Source organism: Euprymna scolopes, chromosome 28 (assembly GCF_053919585.1).
Source record: "Euprymna scolopes isolate OS-2025 chromosome 28, ASM5391958v1, whole genome shotgun sequence".
Classification (NCBI taxonomy): Eukaryota; Metazoa; Mollusca; class Cephalopoda; order Sepiida; family Sepiolidae; genus Euprymna; species Euprymna scolopes.
In genome coordinates, this window is record NC_136509.1 from 9,405,408 (window position 1) to 9,423,240 (window position 17,833).

Here is a 17,833-nt window from a genome sequence, read left to right on the forward strand (position 1 = left end):
CTCACAACGTCAAGATAATCTTTTACTGACATCTTAATCACTTCGACCACATATCTCTTGATCAAGTTCAAATGTAGTTTTGAAGCTTTATTATTTTATTTTTGTTTTTACAAGGACGTCACCACTTATCAAGGCTCAAAATCCACTCAAGGATAATGGTTAATGAATGTAAGTTGGTAGTGTAGTAATCATTAATGGTGTAAGTTGGTACAATTTAATTATTTAAGGGGACAGTTTAACAAGGAATTGTTTACATTAGACTTGAAGGCTACCACACTATAGTTGGCCCATGGATCAGTGTTCCACAGGCGGACAGTTCTAGTAGGAAAGAAGCTGTGTTTGTGGAATTTGCATTTAGATTTAGGCACAGATAGAGAGTGTGTGTGTGGGGGGGGACTGTTTATAGTGGTTGTAGCTAGTCGAGTGTTTTTTTTATGAAAGTTTGGCAAGTGGGAACCATAGGTTAGAGCTCAGACAAGCAATTGCCATGAAAATAACAATAGAGCAGAGACAGGCTTATAAACCTATTCAGTTTTTCCTCAATTAGAGGTTCGCACTCCATTAGTATTTTATCAAAAAAAAAGTATGAAATATGATAAAGTTTGTATCAATTAACAGACAAGAAAAGAAATTCAAACCAGTTCAAACCTTGGTTGAGAGTCATTAGACTATTTATGACCCTTCTGGAAGTTTGTTTTATATTATAAAAAAATAGATTGAGAAGAAAGTTCTAGCAGCATTTTTAATTTTGATTTCAAATGATGTATTTTCAAATAAGTTTTTTGTGGTAATATCTTTACTTTCTATATCATTTTAAAGAGTGTCTTCTGCTCTACCTAATCGTTTAAATTAATTATGTCTTCTTTTCAGAACGTTGAATACAAGATAGAAAAAAGTAAATTCGCACAATTACAATTAAAGCTAGGCCAAAAATCTGAAATAGTGTGTGATATCAACAAAGTGTTTGGCCCAGGAACCACTACTGAACATACAGAACAATGGTGGTTTAAGAAATTTCCTGGCGATAAGAGCATTAAAGATGATAGACATACTTGTTCGCCATTGGATGTTGATAACGATCGATTAAGTCGAAACTAATCCATGCACAACTGTTCAAGAAGTTGTTTCTGAATTAGATGTAACATATGACAATATGACTTGAGAGAGATTGGAAAGACAAAAAAAATTTGGTAAATGGGTGCCCCACGAATTGAACGCCATCTGAAAGAAACATCATTATGAAGTGTCATCTTTCCTTCTTTTATGCAACAAGAATGACCTGTTTCTCGACCGGGTTATGACTTGTAATGAAAAGTAGATTCTTTACGACAACCGGCGACACTCAGTGGTTAGACACCGCCAACACTTCCTGAAACCAGAGGGGCACCAAAAGAAGGTCATGCTGACTGTTTGGTGGCCTGCGACCGGTTTTATCCATTAGTTTTTTTGAATGCAGGCAAAACCATGACAGCAGACATAACTGTTTTATTGTCAACAAATAGATGAAATGCATCAGTAACTTCAACAACAACACCCAGCATTAGTCAATGGAAAAGGCCCAATTCTCTTCCACAACAATGGATGACTGCATGTTGCTGAACCAACTCTGCAGAAGTTGAATGAATTGCGCTATGAAACTCTGCCTCATCCCCCATACTCTCCAGATCTCTCACCTACCGACTACTGTTTTTTTAAGCATCTCAATAACTTTCTACATATGAAATACTTAAAAACATAAGCGATATCAAAAACACCGTCAGCATTTTCATTTCCAGCAAAACGCAAGATGTTTATGTTAATGGCATAAATACACTTGTTTTGCATCGGCAAAAGCGTATTCATTCTGATGACCCTTATTTTGATCAATAAATTTTTGTTTGAACTGAAATATTTTCATTTGAATTTAAAAGTAAAAAATAACAAGAACTTTCTTTAATTGTGCTCTACAAAAACATTTCGAATGTGGCTCTGTCTTATCAAAGAACCTACTGTTGATTTTATACGTCTATCTCTTCTGTCTGTGCAGTTATAAATCTTAAATGCACGTGATGTTAGACTATATAAGAGTGTTAACTTTAGTTAAACTTGAACTACTCCTTTTTTAATCAGATTTTTTCAATTATTGATTTTCGGTATTTATATTTATTCTAGGCATTCTCATACAAAATATAAGAAAACACCTAAACAAATAAAGTACATTTGTGTGAAATTTCTTAAAAATCGGCCCAGCTGTTTTGGAGTTCATAGGGAACTCGCTCACATACACATGCACGCACATGTTACTGATTAACGATGTGCTATTATTTACTAACATTTACTGTTACGGGTATGTGTGTTCTTATCAATATTCTTCCATATACGTGTGTGTGTGTGTGTTCTTACGTATAAACGTGTGTCCTTACGTGCAGTTCACTGTTATATATGTGTGGGTCAGTGTTTGCTATTCTTCTAATGTCTTACAATTTCCTCTTGCCTTGGGGAGTTTCCGAGACGTGTATGTGCAAACAATATAATATGAACGTACCTGGTTTGCCTTGACCAGCGCATGACATCTTCTTGGTCGCTGGTCTTCCAATCTTGCTGGGGATTGGTGCTGCAGACAGATTCATGAATGGACAACAAGATGGAATTGAAACTTAAATCTTTTTTATTTAAGGCAAGCCTAATATCTCGGACCCTGGTCATCGGGAGAAACCCAAATCTCCTGTCTGCTTCCTCTGCTGCCTAGACCAAACTCTCCCTCACGTTTCCATGTGGTCATCAACCGCAATGGCCTACAACCACAATTCCGTGTCACGCCTTAATTTCTGGTACATTCTAATCTAGGTCGTTCAAGGTGACTTGGGTTTGACGCCTGTCAAACCCAACCTTTTCTAACCCTGGCTAACTCGCTGATGGAAACCAAAATATATGTTTATATATCTTTCTATTTCTAAAACTACCTATATAGCAATTAAACTGGGATATACTTATATACAAAAGTGTCTTTTATATAGAAGTAGAGATAGAGATAGCATGACTGATAATAAGCTGCAGATTATGATTCCCACTAAGATTCACATTCTTACAACGAAATAGGTTAAAAGTAATCAGCAGACATACAGACACATATACAGACACATATACAGACACATATACAGACATTTTCATTTGATTAAGAAAAGTAAACGAACATCATGTCTGTAGAATAATCTTTACTTTTGTTTCTCTTGCTGTTACAAAACAAATCCGTCACTTGCAGCACTTTCTAAAGCGTGTTTTGTGAAATTATGCATCCTAGTGGGACCTGTGGAAATTCCACAGCACCATCTTTCATATGTAATATCTATTGCTGCTGAGCATTCTGTGGACATTCAGAGTGAATGAAGACCCCACAATATTATTGCAGCCCTTTTGATAAAACTGTAAAACTATCTAAGTAATCTGGTTAATGCAGTCTCAGAATGTATCTGGTTATTGCGGTTTATCTCTAATATCCTTATAGGAGTCTGTGACATATTTCCATTGTATGGACGCCCGCTGCAAACAAAAAACCCACAATATCATTATGCCGTATTTAGACAGAATAGATATTAGCCAGAAGATCAAGAAGCTATATTTTAGTTTCACGTACGACCCAAAAGCGACATCATTTTCTTAATTGAATTTTTTTTTTACATTGCGTCTTCGGTGATTGGGAAATTATTTTTATTAAAAAGGAGGATATAAGGTGATAACCTACTATGAACATTACATGAGTGTTTTTTATACTGATTTACTATTCACAGTATGTTGTTACCTTCTATCCTTATTTTTAATAAATAGGATTTTCGATCAAATAATATATAATCTGGAAACTGACATTCATGTACATACATACATTAAAGGTACAATGGTATTAATATATAGATATTTCATCCCTATTTTAAAATGATTCAATTTATTCCAAAGAAAATGACTCTGAAATATGTTTTCTCACAAACAGAGTAGCAAACACTTTCACTCTCTATCCATTAAGTCATCTCACTCACTCTGTTACAGTTAGAATATTTTTAGTTGGTATTATTATTTCTACAGCACCACGTCTAAGATCTACAGTTGTCCAAATATTGTGAAAATGGCACTCATTATGAGAACAGTAAACCGAAGAATACAAATACAAAAATCAACCCTCATCTAAAAAATTCAGAAATGCAAATCTTTTCATGTTACGCATTTGATTTTTTTTTTCCAGGCTGCTGCTGATGATTACATGGTGAAAGCTGCTGTTGAAGATGAAGACAAAGAGAGTTGGATGCTGGTGGAGCTTGGTTTGCTGCATGCCCATTGTTATAGCTGTTACAATCGGTCTTGTCGCATGCGACCAAATGACAATGGTGATGCTCCAGATGGCATTGTCACATGCTGTCCTATGACCAGTTGTACCCTCGGGTGTGGTGCAGTGTATCACTGTTGTAAACAAGCTGAACATACTCATCTATGTCCTTACGAACGCGTGCCTTGTACAAATGCAGCCTATGGTTGCCCTGTCCTAATGCAACGGTTTGCTATTGCAAGACACCTTGCGGTGTGTCCGGCCAGTGTGATATTTTGCTCCATTGAGTGGAACCGATGGCCAATGCACTCCATGGAAGAAGGAATAAAAGCCCCGTTGCCTTTAGAAAATCGACACCTTCGATGCCAACAGTTAGACGTTGCCTTAGCTCTGCGTGACCAACGTATGCTTATAGAATCACGCAAAGCTCCTCGACGAACGCACCGCATCTTGAGAAATTCTCTTACCCAGCGCTATCCTGCAGCACCCTTTTTACATCATAGTAGCTCATTTGACTCAGACAACTTGAACTCTGCTGACACATCGAGAACCGTATCAGATGATGACAGCGATGCACCCTGGGATAATGCAAAGGCGCCGCCAGGCTTGCAACGAAGCGTGTGCAGCAAATTGTTCCGGACAGCAGATGAACAAACTACAAACAGTTTTCCTAATCTGACTATCCGGTCTGCAAGTTCTTTAATGGGTGATCACCAGTCGAAAGCAGACAGTTCGACTTATATGAGATACGGAGATGATGGACATCAAAAACTGTGGCAACTTGAAAACGAACTTCCGGTATTTTGTTCGCATTGTAAACACAGAAAATCAACGTTGGACAATGTTCTTGCTGAACCTTCAAACAGCAACTGTGAACAGTCTGAGTGTTTGAACACGGATTGTAGTAACGAAGCTCATGCAGCCAGTGAAAGCCCGCCCGCTAATCAACAGGTTACTAATAAACCCGAAGTAGAAGAGATTTCTGACTCTGAACTGTTGTCGAACTTAGGCCCCGAGCAAATATGCCAAGCTCCAGTCTGCGATGTCAGTTCCAAAGATGATTCCACATCCAGGAAAGTGCAAGCCATAAAACTGAAAGAATTACTTGGAGTTGCTCTCAATATCGAATGTATGACACGTTACCAGGCAAAGCCAAGGTCAATGTTTACGTTTTTATGCGCCCAAGAATTTCGTCGCGACGAATATGCTTGGCACTATAAGAATGTTCATAACGACATACACTGCGGCTTGAATGGATGGCAGGAGCAACGATGTCCACTTGCTCACAGTGGGTGTACATTTTCATTTCGAAGATTCTATCCGGGTCAGTCCAAGTCGCATCTCGTACACAGCAGTTTGGTGGAAAGTTTCGGAGTAAAGACTTCTAGCGGCACAGATGAAACTGCAACCTATTCTCCATATGAGGTACCGCCTACGATTCCGTTAATGATGCACTGTGAATGTAAGAATCAATCCCAAAATAAAAATCTTTCAGCGTCTCGAGAAACAACACCAGAAATTGTAACTTCTTGCCAATACGATTCGTTAGTTCGGGTTTTACAAATTGATAAGAGCCATGAGACGCCTTCCACCGACTGTGATTTTTTAAGTATGTTGCCGTTTGAGGTTTTGCAGCAAATTTTGCGACATGTTGATAGTTTTAGTTTATGTAACTTGGCTATTACAAGCAAGAGGCTGAGGGAGGCTTGTTCTAATTTATTGGAGGAACGAGGTGTTGTTACACAGATTTGGCAAAAGGAGATTACAGAGGATAGCAAGAAATGTCACTGGAAAGTAGCTTATATGGTAAGTACGTATATTCTTTTTATTTTAATTTTGCGTATGTAACCTATGTTTTTGTTTTACTTTTCTGTTTTAGTCAAATAAACAAGTCAGCGAATATTTGGTCGGATCCTTTTTACGGTTATAGTTTGGAAGATTTATTTAGGGAACGTTTTTAAGGGAAACGTTTTAACGTAATACTAAAACGTGAGAAATGTTATATGATAAACACAAGCAAAATAATGACTTTGAAAGCATAAGTTAACAAAAGAGATATTTTATGTTTAAAATGTAAGTTGATATGAGAATATAGAATGTTTGTTCATAGTTGAAAATTCATTAGCTGACATATGAAAACGTCTGAATCTATAATCTAAAGGATGTGAATTATTCACAGAGTTAGAAAACGTAAACTAAAATTCGACTCAATTAGAAAAATTACATTTGATTAAAAGTTATGATGATACATGTTCTTTTGTTCTCTTTGTATGAGGAACTTAAATGAGAAATATTAAGAGTACTGACATGAGTAAATTTATTTGTTTTCGATGAGCGACTACAGTTTATAAGAGATAGTGCATTGTGTGTATGTATGTATTAATGAAAGGATGCATATGCTTATGATTTTGTATGCATGAGTTAAGAAATTTATCATTTAGCTTGCACGACAGAGGGGTGAGGGAAGCTGGCATAAAGCAGATGTTAGCTCTGTCATGGACTATGGCTCAAACTTTATTGAAGTAAAAAATCTGTCTTAGAGTTAAAATTGTAAGAGAGTACTCTGAATGCATATGTTACCGTTAATGTTTGCTTTCCTGTTTATTATTTATTTATTACTATTATTTAATCGTTTACTTTTACTTTGTTTTCTTTTTACTACTAAGGGTACTTTTAAGTGTCTGTGTTCTTACATATATATGTGTGTGTGTATGCTCTTACGTATGTTACGTGCAGTTCACTGTTATGTGTGTGTGTGTTCTTATCTTACACAGTTTCTTGCCTTGTGCCATGTATAATGCGTACATACCTGGTTGCCTTGGCCAGCAGATGATATCTTCTGGTCGCTGGTCTGCCATCTCGTCGGGGAGTGGTCACTGCAGACAGATGCATTAATGGCAACAAGATAGACTGAAGCTTCGATCTTTTATTCAAGGCAAGCCTATATCTCAGACCCTGATTGTCGGAGAGCCGAATCTCCCATCTGCATTCTCTGCTGCCCAAAACCAACTCTCTGCCCATGTGGTCGTCAACCGGAAGCCTACGACCACAATTCCCGTGTCACCCCTAATTTCCGGTACATTCTCTCTAGGTTGATACCTGTGAAACCTAACCTTTTGTGACCCTGCCAAATCGCTGATGGGAAATGAAATATACTTACATAACTTTCTATTTCTAAAACTACCTAGATAGCAATTAAGCTGGGATTCCCAATGCTACACATATGCCATGAACTGGATAAGGCAGGTGAAGCAGGGGCTGTAGCCCTCGATATATCCAAGGTATTTGACAAAATCTGGCATGAAGGGCTGTTAATGAAAATCAAATCATATTGTAAAACTGGACTCATACTAAATATAATTAAATCTTTCTTAGACAATAGGATCATTCAAGTTGTCATTGATGAACGTTCATCCAAGCAGCATAACATTAATGTAAGAGTGGCTCAGGGGTTGATCCTTGGACCACTAGTATTCTTGATATTCATCAGTGACCTCCCTGATAATATTGAGTTCGATATGGGTATATTTAATGATGATACAATGCTCTATAACATGCACGAGGGAAGAACGGATGTACACAAATCCAAGACAATGACTGAATCATGAGGAAATGACCTCCAGACTGTAGTTGAATGGGGACGTAAATGAATACTTACATTTAATACTCTAACAATTTCAAGAAACCTCTCAACCCACCGATGTCCATGACAAATAACACCCTACTTGAGAATTCTTCCTTCAAACTCCTCGGCTTAACATTCACGGGAAATGTGAACTGGAATCAATACATTAAGGACATTGCAAAGGCTGCTGCAAGGAAGGTGGGCTCCCTCTATCGTGCTAGAAAAGTGCTCACACCTGAGAATATCCTGTACCTTTATAAGCCACAATTCGCCCATGTATGGAGTATTCTTGCCACATCTGGGCTGGTGCATCTACTACTCTTGGATAGGGTCGAAAAAAAGGTCTGCAATCTAGTAATAATATCAACTGGGCTCTAACCCCTGTGCTTGTTTTACAAGTATTTTAATAGAATGTGCTCTGATGAACTCATTGCACTTGTGCCCCCTCAAGATACATATCCCTGACAAACCCACTTAACAACAAAATCTCACCCCTTCACTGTTGAGGTCCCTAAATGTCAGAAAGTTTTCTACTCAAATAGTTTCTTCCTTAGAACAGCTAAACTTTGGAATTCCCTTCCTGCTACCTGCTTCCCAAGCTTTACTGATATGCAGAAGTTCAAATGTAACGTAAACCAACATCTTAATCTTTCTTAGGCATGGTCCCAATTAGTAGCCCCTTACGTCCCAGTAGCAATATGGCTTGTTGGGGGGGTGGGGTGAAGGTGAGTAAAAAAAACCCAATAATTTCATTTGCTTTTATCAATTCAGCCGAGAGAAGGTGTAGAGATACATGCGCAAAAATGATTTTAATAACTTGGAATTTAAACACTGGAAGGTAAACTTGGTTGTTTTCTAGAAGTACACTGCTTGCTAAATTACTGAGAGTAATTTATATGCCTGGCAGTGTTCTTAGATATGTTTTGTACAGAAATTCATCTGATAGGTATTGAATATCGAAAAAATCCAATCTTAATAGTTTTTCTTCTCTTATAAAAAAAAAAGAATTTTTACAGGGGAATATATATTCCCCTGTAAAAATTCTTCTTTTTTTATCTGTAATAGAAGAAAGACTATTTGTAAGATCGTCAAACCCAAATATCAGCAGACGTGATATTATAAACAAAAACAGACGGAATTTGATGCCCGATATCATTATTATTAAAAAAATTTTTTTTTCGAATTAGTCCACCAAGCAAATTATTCCTTGTAATATATAATAATCAATAGAGAATTTATTCTACGCTGCCAAGACTAAACTGGTTTCCTTCAATAATTACAAGAAACCTTCTCTGCCACCAATAGCGGTGGCCAGTGACTCCCTGTCCGAGAGTACATCTTTCAAACTGCTTGGCCTAACGTTCACAAGAAACATGAGTTGGAACAATTATATTGAAAACATTGCCAGTGCTGCTGCGAAAAAGGTAGGCTCTCTCTACCGTGCTAGAAAACTACTGACATCTGAAAGTATCCTGTACCTCTATAAGGCCACCATTCGCCCATGTATGGAGTATTGTTGTCACATTTGGGCTGGTGCATCTGCTACTAGTCTCTTGCTCCTAGACAAGGTTCAAAAGAGAGTCGCCAATCTGATAGGCCCTGAACTGGCGTCTAAGCTTCAGCCTCTATCCCATCGACGAAACGTTGCATCCCTCTGCCTGTTCTACAAGTATTTTAATGGTGAATGCTCTGACGAACTGCAGACACTTGTGCCCCACGACGTAGACACCCTCGACAAACCCGACAGGCAGCTAAATCCCACCCCCACACAGTAGAGATCCCTAGATGTAAAAGATCTTTCTACTCCAGTAGTTTCTTCCCCAGAACCGCTAGACTCTGGAATTCCATTCCAGGTTCCTGCTTCCCTAACTGTACTGATATGCAGAAGTTCAAGTGTAACGTGAACCGACATCTTGCTGCCCAAATCCCAACATAGTGTCTCAGTAGTTGCTGCCCCTGATAGTAGCCCCCTCCACCAAAGTGGCAATGTGCCTTGTTTGAGGTGAAAATGTAAAAAAAAAGAATAAATAAAAAAAATAATAATACATATGCAATCTGCATAAATTGAAATACCATGTTTAAGCATATTGTACGGGCAATGCTGGGTACTAACTAGTGAAATGTATAATTCTGTTTCAAATCAGACTAACAAAAGAAATCTACAATAGTCATTTATATTAATCTAACTAACAAGAGTTGAGGACATGTGTTGCATGGTGAGAAAAGATGTGAGAATGATACAAAGATGTCCAGTGTGTGTCTGCAAGACCTCAGAGGAAGATAAAATTTGAACAGTGTATACAGAACAGAATCATCTTATTAAAAGCTCGTGAAGCCTTTGCAGCAGTCGTTATCATTCTCGCCTCATCATTGTGAATTGGTCCTTATTTGAGCTTGTCCATATGTTATATACTGGGTGGTATGAAGATGTCGTCTATTCTGTTTTGTTGTTGTTCGTCTTAGGAAGAGTCTTAGTGTTTCATCTAGAGCCAGGGTACATTCTATTGCATTAGCACCAAGCCTATAATTTAACTATAAGAGATTTTTGAATATCTCGATAGATAGAGAGATAGTTTGTTTGACATTTATGCACATATGCTTGTTGTAAGCGTCTCTGATTGGAATTACCCTGTTCATTTATCAATGAATAACAAGACACTTGTTATAAACAAACTTGGTTTATTTCACAAACATTCATATATACACAATGCGGCGATGGAATGGAAGAGGTGGTGGTGGGAGAGGTGTGTTTGTGAACGTGACAGGCAGTTTCTCGTCATCTGTGTCTTGTTTCTCTCTCCGCATCTCTCTGCCTGTTTTTTGTTTACCATATCTCTTTTATGGATTTTCGACCTCGTAACCCATTAACCAATTTACGTCATCGACCCATATTCTGACCGTCTCGGTGTTTGCTTTTGGTCTTACCTGCGGCCGAATTACGTCATCTCATTCCCGGGTTTCATTTTTGTCGGTCAGGGTTTAAGTTTGTTCGAACTTTGCTCCATTCAACGGCCTGACCCATAAAACGACTTGCGTCATAGGACCAGGTCATCTAATTCCCAGGTTCCATTTTTTGATGGCCCGGATTTCGAGTTCATTCGCACCTTGCCTTTCCCTAACACACAGAGCCTTCTTTATATCTATATATTTGTGATAGTTAATTTCTGAGAAATCCATACCTCCTGCTCATCTGGGTAGATACAGGTTTATGTATGTTACTCTATATAATCTTAACATGTTCTTCATTTTAGTGTCAAGCCTGTTAATGTCCATCTGTGGCCAGTCAATTATGACAAAGCTGTATGTTATCACAGACATGGCTGGTTGGTTAATGGCAGTTAATTTGTTTTTGTTTGTAAGCTGTTTTAACAAATTTTTCTTGCAACCAAATCTTGTATCAAATTTGGGAGGAACAGAGTGTACTGTCTGTTTTGATAATTTTTTCTGTCCTCAATTATTGAAGGTGAAATCTTTCTAGACTGAGGCAACTTTAATTTTTGTCACAATTCAGAATGCTTTTTTTTTTTCTCATTTTTTGAAAAAAGGGGAGTTTCCCCAAATTAAAACTGACCTTATGCCTAACTTTGTCCTTATGCCTAACTTTGTCCTTATGCCTAACTTTGTACTTATGCCTAACTTTGTACTTATGCCTAACTTTGTACTTATGCCTAACTTTGTCCTTATGTGTCGTTTCATAGAACCTTATTACAAGTATTAGATTTTGATATGGCAACTTGTAAAAATTCATGCTATTTTTTTTTTTTTTTTACATTTTACTTTCTTGCTATATTTTCATCCCAAACAAGGCACACAGCCATTTGGACATAATAGCTACTATTTGGGACCAAATCTATAGGGATACTATGTAAGGAGTTGACCAGCAAAACACTTAAGTTTCTGTCAGTACAGTCAGGGAATTCCAAAGTCTAGCAGTCCAGGAGAAGAAACTATTACAGTAGGTTTTCTGGCATCTATAGTGCAGGGGGTGGGATTTTGCTGCTTGTTAGTTGGGTTCAAGTGGTTTGAGTTCAGCGGAGCACATTCCATTAAAATCTTGTAAAACAGATGCAGAGATGCAACATTTCAGCAGTGGGATAGAGGTTCGAGTTTGGTTGATCGTGCAAGTTAGAGATTCTTTTCGTGTACACTGTCTAATCGTGAGAGATTAATGGCAGATGCACCAGCCCAGATGCACCAACAATATTCCATGCATGATAGCGAATGATAGCCTTGTAGAGATGTAGGGTACTTTCAGGGTGTAGGGTGTGATAGAATTGTTACAGAATTGGGATCAAAAGAATTTGAAACACCTCACCTTGAACAAGAACAATAAGGACATTTTGTCCGAATGCTTAAAATAAATTTTTTCTTTTCTTTAATTTTGATTTTCCGTTTTATTGTTCTGGCATTGCCCGGGTGGACTTGAAGTTCGGTTTAGACACAGCTATTAAATCAGTTGCTACCCCCACAACAATTTCAAAAATAAAAACACAAAAATGTAATCGCCCCCCCCCCCCAAAGTATGTACCCCCCCCCTACTAGATATTTCGGCAGAAGGAATATAAACATAAGAAGCTATTCTCCAGATATTGAGCACTTTTTGATACCTGATATACACAATGGTAAACTTCAAACTAATATAAATAATGGTATTTATATATAGGAAATTTAATCCCAACTGAATAAAAAAGCTCAATACGTAATAGAGAGTAGAGCTTATTATATGATAAAGAAAATTAAAACTTTAAGTTGAACTTTACAATCAAAATTTATTGTTCGACTGAATACTGTAAATTGTTTTTTTGAGTATTCAGTCGAACAATAAATTTTGATTGTAAAGTTCAACTTACAGTTTTAATTTTCTTTATCATATACATCAGTTTAAGGGAATTTCTTTAATGTTGTCTTAGTCTAAAAAGATTTACAGTCTGTTGCAACAAAAACAGAAATAAAAAAGTAGAATTTGTTTTAACTGAAATAACCGTTATAAAAATGACGTAATGGGTTAAAAGAAAAAAAAAATTAGCAGTTACGATGTCAAAAAGTGTGATTTATGTAACCCTTGAAATAAGAAAAATATTTTGTTTTAATTTAAATTAACCACCCATAAAAAATGCCAAATTAAAAATCTTTTAACCCTGTTTAAATGTAAAAGAAAAAAAACTAAAAAAAATGTAAATGATAGAAAGTTTTTTTGTTTATCGTTTAAAATTTTTGTTTCTTTTAAATAAAAACTTAATCTTTAGTTTACTTAAATCTCTGATGAAAAAAATCGAAATAAGGAAATTGTTTTTTGTTTTAATATAATTATCTGCTGAAATTACCAAAAAACCCTGTTTAAATGCCAAACAAAAAAGACCATTGTTATGTGTAAGCGAACATCAAAACTAAAGCTTACGAGACAACATTCCTAATCCACTGACCCACAACGCTGATTGGAAATTCTTTTATTTAAACCAATTCAAAGATAATGCTTGACGCTTGCACAGTTTTTGAAATCGTTTAGAAAGAGAATTTTACTGACCCTCTTTTCATTCAGAACTTTGTTTCTATACAAAATAATTAAACATTTTTTCTAATTTTCACATATTATGCGCTCAAGGGATCACTCTTTCAGATGGTACCAGTTTCTGTGGTTGACAAAAACTTTTAGTAGACATACTGTTATATAGGGAGGTGGGTCAGCCCCCAAACAGTTATATTTAGTATAGTGAGAGATATTGTTCTTATAACTGGGGCAGATAAAAATGTATAAATTGTATGTATGTTTGTTTAGCCAGAGGATATGATATCGATGTATAAACTAGTCATGTTGTATCAGAGAACTATCACACAGGTATATATTATAGTTCATATTTACATAAGGTATCATTTTTTATAAGAATAATAATATATGCTTCATATCTTTGCTTTCTTCAAGAGTTCTTCTATCTTCACGGCTGAGCTCTGTGATGAAACATGAAACGACCAATACCATAACCGATTGAGGCATCTGTTCTTCCTTCTTTTGTGAAACCACAGAACAACACTTTATATTTTTAAAATATAAATTTATTTCAGTTGTCTCAAATGATCTTCAGAGTCTGCATTTCGTTTACATGTTTATTCTTCACAGCCTCGCTTCCTGGCTTGAAGTACGTCTGTTCACTCTCGTGATTAAACTCCAACTCTCTTCGATTGACTAACTTCTCGACGTCCTGACCTCAATTCCGTTACGTCATCATTCAAAAAGCACACATATCTCTAACGTGTGATCTTTTCACGTCTGCCTGCCCAAGATTATTGTTTTTATATTTAACCTAGCTAATTTATATAAACACTTCCAGCTAAAACCCATTGTTACACTTCATTCTATAAACAATAAATAACTTCCAATATAAACTATTTAAAGACTATCATTGAATAGATAGATAAATAGATAGACAGATCGATAATAATTAACTTTTAACAATGTTAATTATCTAACGATACTAACATATATACATTCACACACACATGCACACACACACACACACACTAACGGACAGGTGAACTTTATATTATCGATGATAACTTAAAGATTTTTGTTGCTGGGTTTTTGAGATGAGGATTGGATTCTTCAGATTACTTTTCTCATCTTGAGTGTTAGTTTCACCTGTAAGGACCCATGGCTTGCAATAATGGATAAAATACTTGGTAAAATTCAGTTAATGCTCTTCTGTCGGTGGGGCATTAGAATACGCCGACTGCCCCCTTGCAGAGGGTAAAAGTCCCTCAATGGGGGTTCTGGATATGAGCTTAAACTATATCCAGTGGTGAGGCCCCAGCTTGTGGGCTTTGGGGAGTGTGTAGCCACCCTTTAATTACCATTGCTCCCAGGTCCACTCTGACCCGGAGTGGTAGTACCTGTTAAGGTCCCAACTATGGGTTAAATAGAAACCAACGTGAAAACAACAAATATATTAAAAAAAATTTTCTTCAAAATCTTTGGATTCGGCATTAAATAACCCGGAAAGGGTTGATATGCCGTAAAACAAAAACAACCAACCAAATCTAGAAGTTGAAAATTCAATCCTCTGTGCAGGGCGTCACTCAGAATTGTGAATTACTTAGAACTTCTCAGTCATGGCTGACGGAATGACAGTATGTTAGCCCTGTGGATTAAATAAAGGTTCTGTTTGAAATTCTGTGCACCTTTCTGAGTTTGACAGACAGATTCCTATGTTTGACAAGATATACCCAAAGTCGAAAGTTACATCAACGTATATGTTGTGAAAATAACACTCAAGATGAGAACAGTAGCCTGAAGAATTCAAATATTTATTAGATTTTCTTTACGAAAAAATCTAATAAATATTTTTTGATGCTTATTAGTTATTAGTCACAAGTGAAGAACATTTATGTATGAAATGCAGAAATAAATATCCTCACCAAAAATTAGAAAAAAAATGGATTGAGTATAAGGTCACCTTTTTATTAAAAATAAAAATCTTATATTTTTTGGGTGCATCATCGATAAGAGTGGAAATATTAGTTGCCAAAATGTAAGACTGGATTATCTCCCCTGTTTTTAAAATAATTTTCAATAGCATGTAAAATATGATAAAACTGCAATTCATGATAAAATTTACTTTTAGTTTTTTTTCTAATTTTTTTCTAATACTATTTATTTCTACATGGTATATAAATATATCAAAGTGTTTTTACTTGTAAACTAATCTATCACATAAGAGGAAATGTGTGTTTTTATGTGTGTGTTTTTATGTGTGTGTTTTTATGTGTGTGTTTTTATGTGTGTGTTTCTTCGTCTGCGAAAAATTTTCAACACACGCAGCAAACACTGACAAAATTGGTAACTCAACTTGCAAGATTTTTGCTGTAATCTACAGATTCTCATTAATTGCTTGAAAATGATTTTATTTCTAAAAATAAAACTTATAAAGTCAATTTATGTGATTTTTGGAATACAGTATTTTCTTTCTATTGCAAATACGTTCATCGTGTAGATATTTTTTATTTCTATATTAAAAAAACAAGAATAAAGAAAAATCTGTACGATGTAATACCTGTGACAGAAAAAACATATTGCATTCAAAAAATCATGTAAATTAATCATGCAGTTTTAGTTTTAAATAAAAAAAGTCAAATTTTATGGCTAATCAAGGAACGATCGTCTCGCAATGCCATCTTGAAAGCAGTCTATTAGAAGAAAAAAAAAAACTTTACATAATTAAAACTTCCAAGATTGTTTTTGGAATTATATTTTTTGTTTGGTTTATATGGAGGAATTTTCGGCAAGCACCAAATGTGCTTTTAAATAAAATGAAGTATTTTTCTTAGTCTGTTTGTAAATAAAATTCTATTTTTGTTTTAATATACTGTATTATTTTGTTTATTTCAGAAATGGAATTTCAGTCCTGCATTTACACCTGTTGAAACCTGGGGCTTCAATGGTAACAATCCTCTTTCTGAACACCTGAAGGTATGCCCTTTCAACCAGGACCCTGCTCGACACACGCAGCCATTCCACCTGCCAAGTGACAGTAACGCAGCCACACGTTTGTCGTGTCAACAGTCACCCAAGCACAATCCTGACACGCCCTCCGAACATATACAGCAGCCCTTCTTTCCTCTGTTTGATGACATTGCTGAATTAAATCTGCAAGTTTGATGTTTGTCACTTGGAAATAAAGTTATACACAAATGTGCACACGTGCAAATATTCACCCCCACCAAAATAAAAGGTGGACTGTTGTAATCATAAATTTTCAGGTGTGAAAAACGAATCGAATTCTTATCAATAATACCTGAATCCAGTCCACTGAAAAAATATAGATTATTTATTAAGAAGAAAAGTAAAAAATAATCAAAGTTGCAAAGTTAATATTGATTGATTGATTGATGATTATGATGATATTTCTGCTGCTGCAAATAAATTTTCATAGTTTAAAAATTTTTTTTCCTAAGTTATTTCTGGCACTTGTGCATTTCTGTTATTTTGGACAATTTTTATGTTTTTATTTTTCAAGAACAAGGGGAGACAATTCAAGAAGACTCTATCCGAAAATGGCAGACACACTAGGGAATGACCTCCAATCTGTAGTGGAATGGGGACAAAAATGGATGGTCACATTCAGTGTTGCCAAGACTGAGCTTGTTTCCTTCAATAACTACAAGAAACCTTCTCTACCACCAATAGCAATGACCAAGAACACATTACCTGAAAGTACTTCTTTTAAACTCCTTGGCCTAACGTTTACAGGGAACATGAACTGGAATAGGTACATTGAGAGCATTGCCAAGGCTGCTTCAAAGAAGGTGGGCTCTCTCTACCATGCTAGAAAATTACTTATGCCTGAAAGTATCCTGTACATCTAAGGCCACCATTCGCTCATGTATGGAGTACTGTTGTCACATGTGACTGTTGAATCTGCTGCTTGTCTCTCACTCCTGGACAGGGTTCAAAAGAGAGTCACTAACCTGATAGGTCCTGAACTGTCCTCTAAGGTTCAGCCTGTGTCCCATCGACGAGATGTTGCATCCCTCTGCCTGTTCTGCAAATACTTTAATGGTGAATGCTCTGACGAACTACAAGCACTTGTACCTCCTCGACGTGACAACCCCGACAAACCTGACAAGCAACTAAGTCCCACCCCTTTACAGTAGAGATACCTAGGTGTAAGAAAGCCTTTTACTCCTATAGTTTCTTCCCCAGAACTGCATGTCTTTGGAATTCTCTTCCAGGATTCTGCTTTCCCAACTGTACTGATATGCAGAAGTTCAAGTATAATGTAAACAAACATCTTGCTACTCATCTCTCTTCATAATGCCGCTGCAAATTATGTCCTCGATAGTAGCCCCTACTTCAAAGTGGCACTGTGCCTTGTTTGGGGTGAAAATTGAATAAAAAAATATATATATATATCTTGGCAAGA

At 36.3% G+C, this 17,833-nt stretch overlaps 1 protein-coding gene across 1 annotated transcript in view; it reads left to right on the forward strand.

Annotated features, from left to right (window-relative positions):
* LOC145249444 (F-box only protein 30-like) overlaps positions 1–16,641 on the forward strand; it is a 76,549-nt gene extending 59,908 nt beyond the window's left edge. Inside the window, exons 3-4 of the mRNA XM_080111003.1 lie at positions 4,214–6,100; positions 16,300–16,641. Of these exons, the coding sequence (XP_079967129.1) occupies positions 4,214–6,100; positions 16,300–16,569 (2,157 nt within the window). The 3' untranslated portion in view covers positions 16,570–16,641. The remainder of the gene's footprint in view (positions 1–4,213; positions 6,101–16,299) is intronic.
* Positions 16,642–17,833: the final 1,192 nt, after the last annotated feature.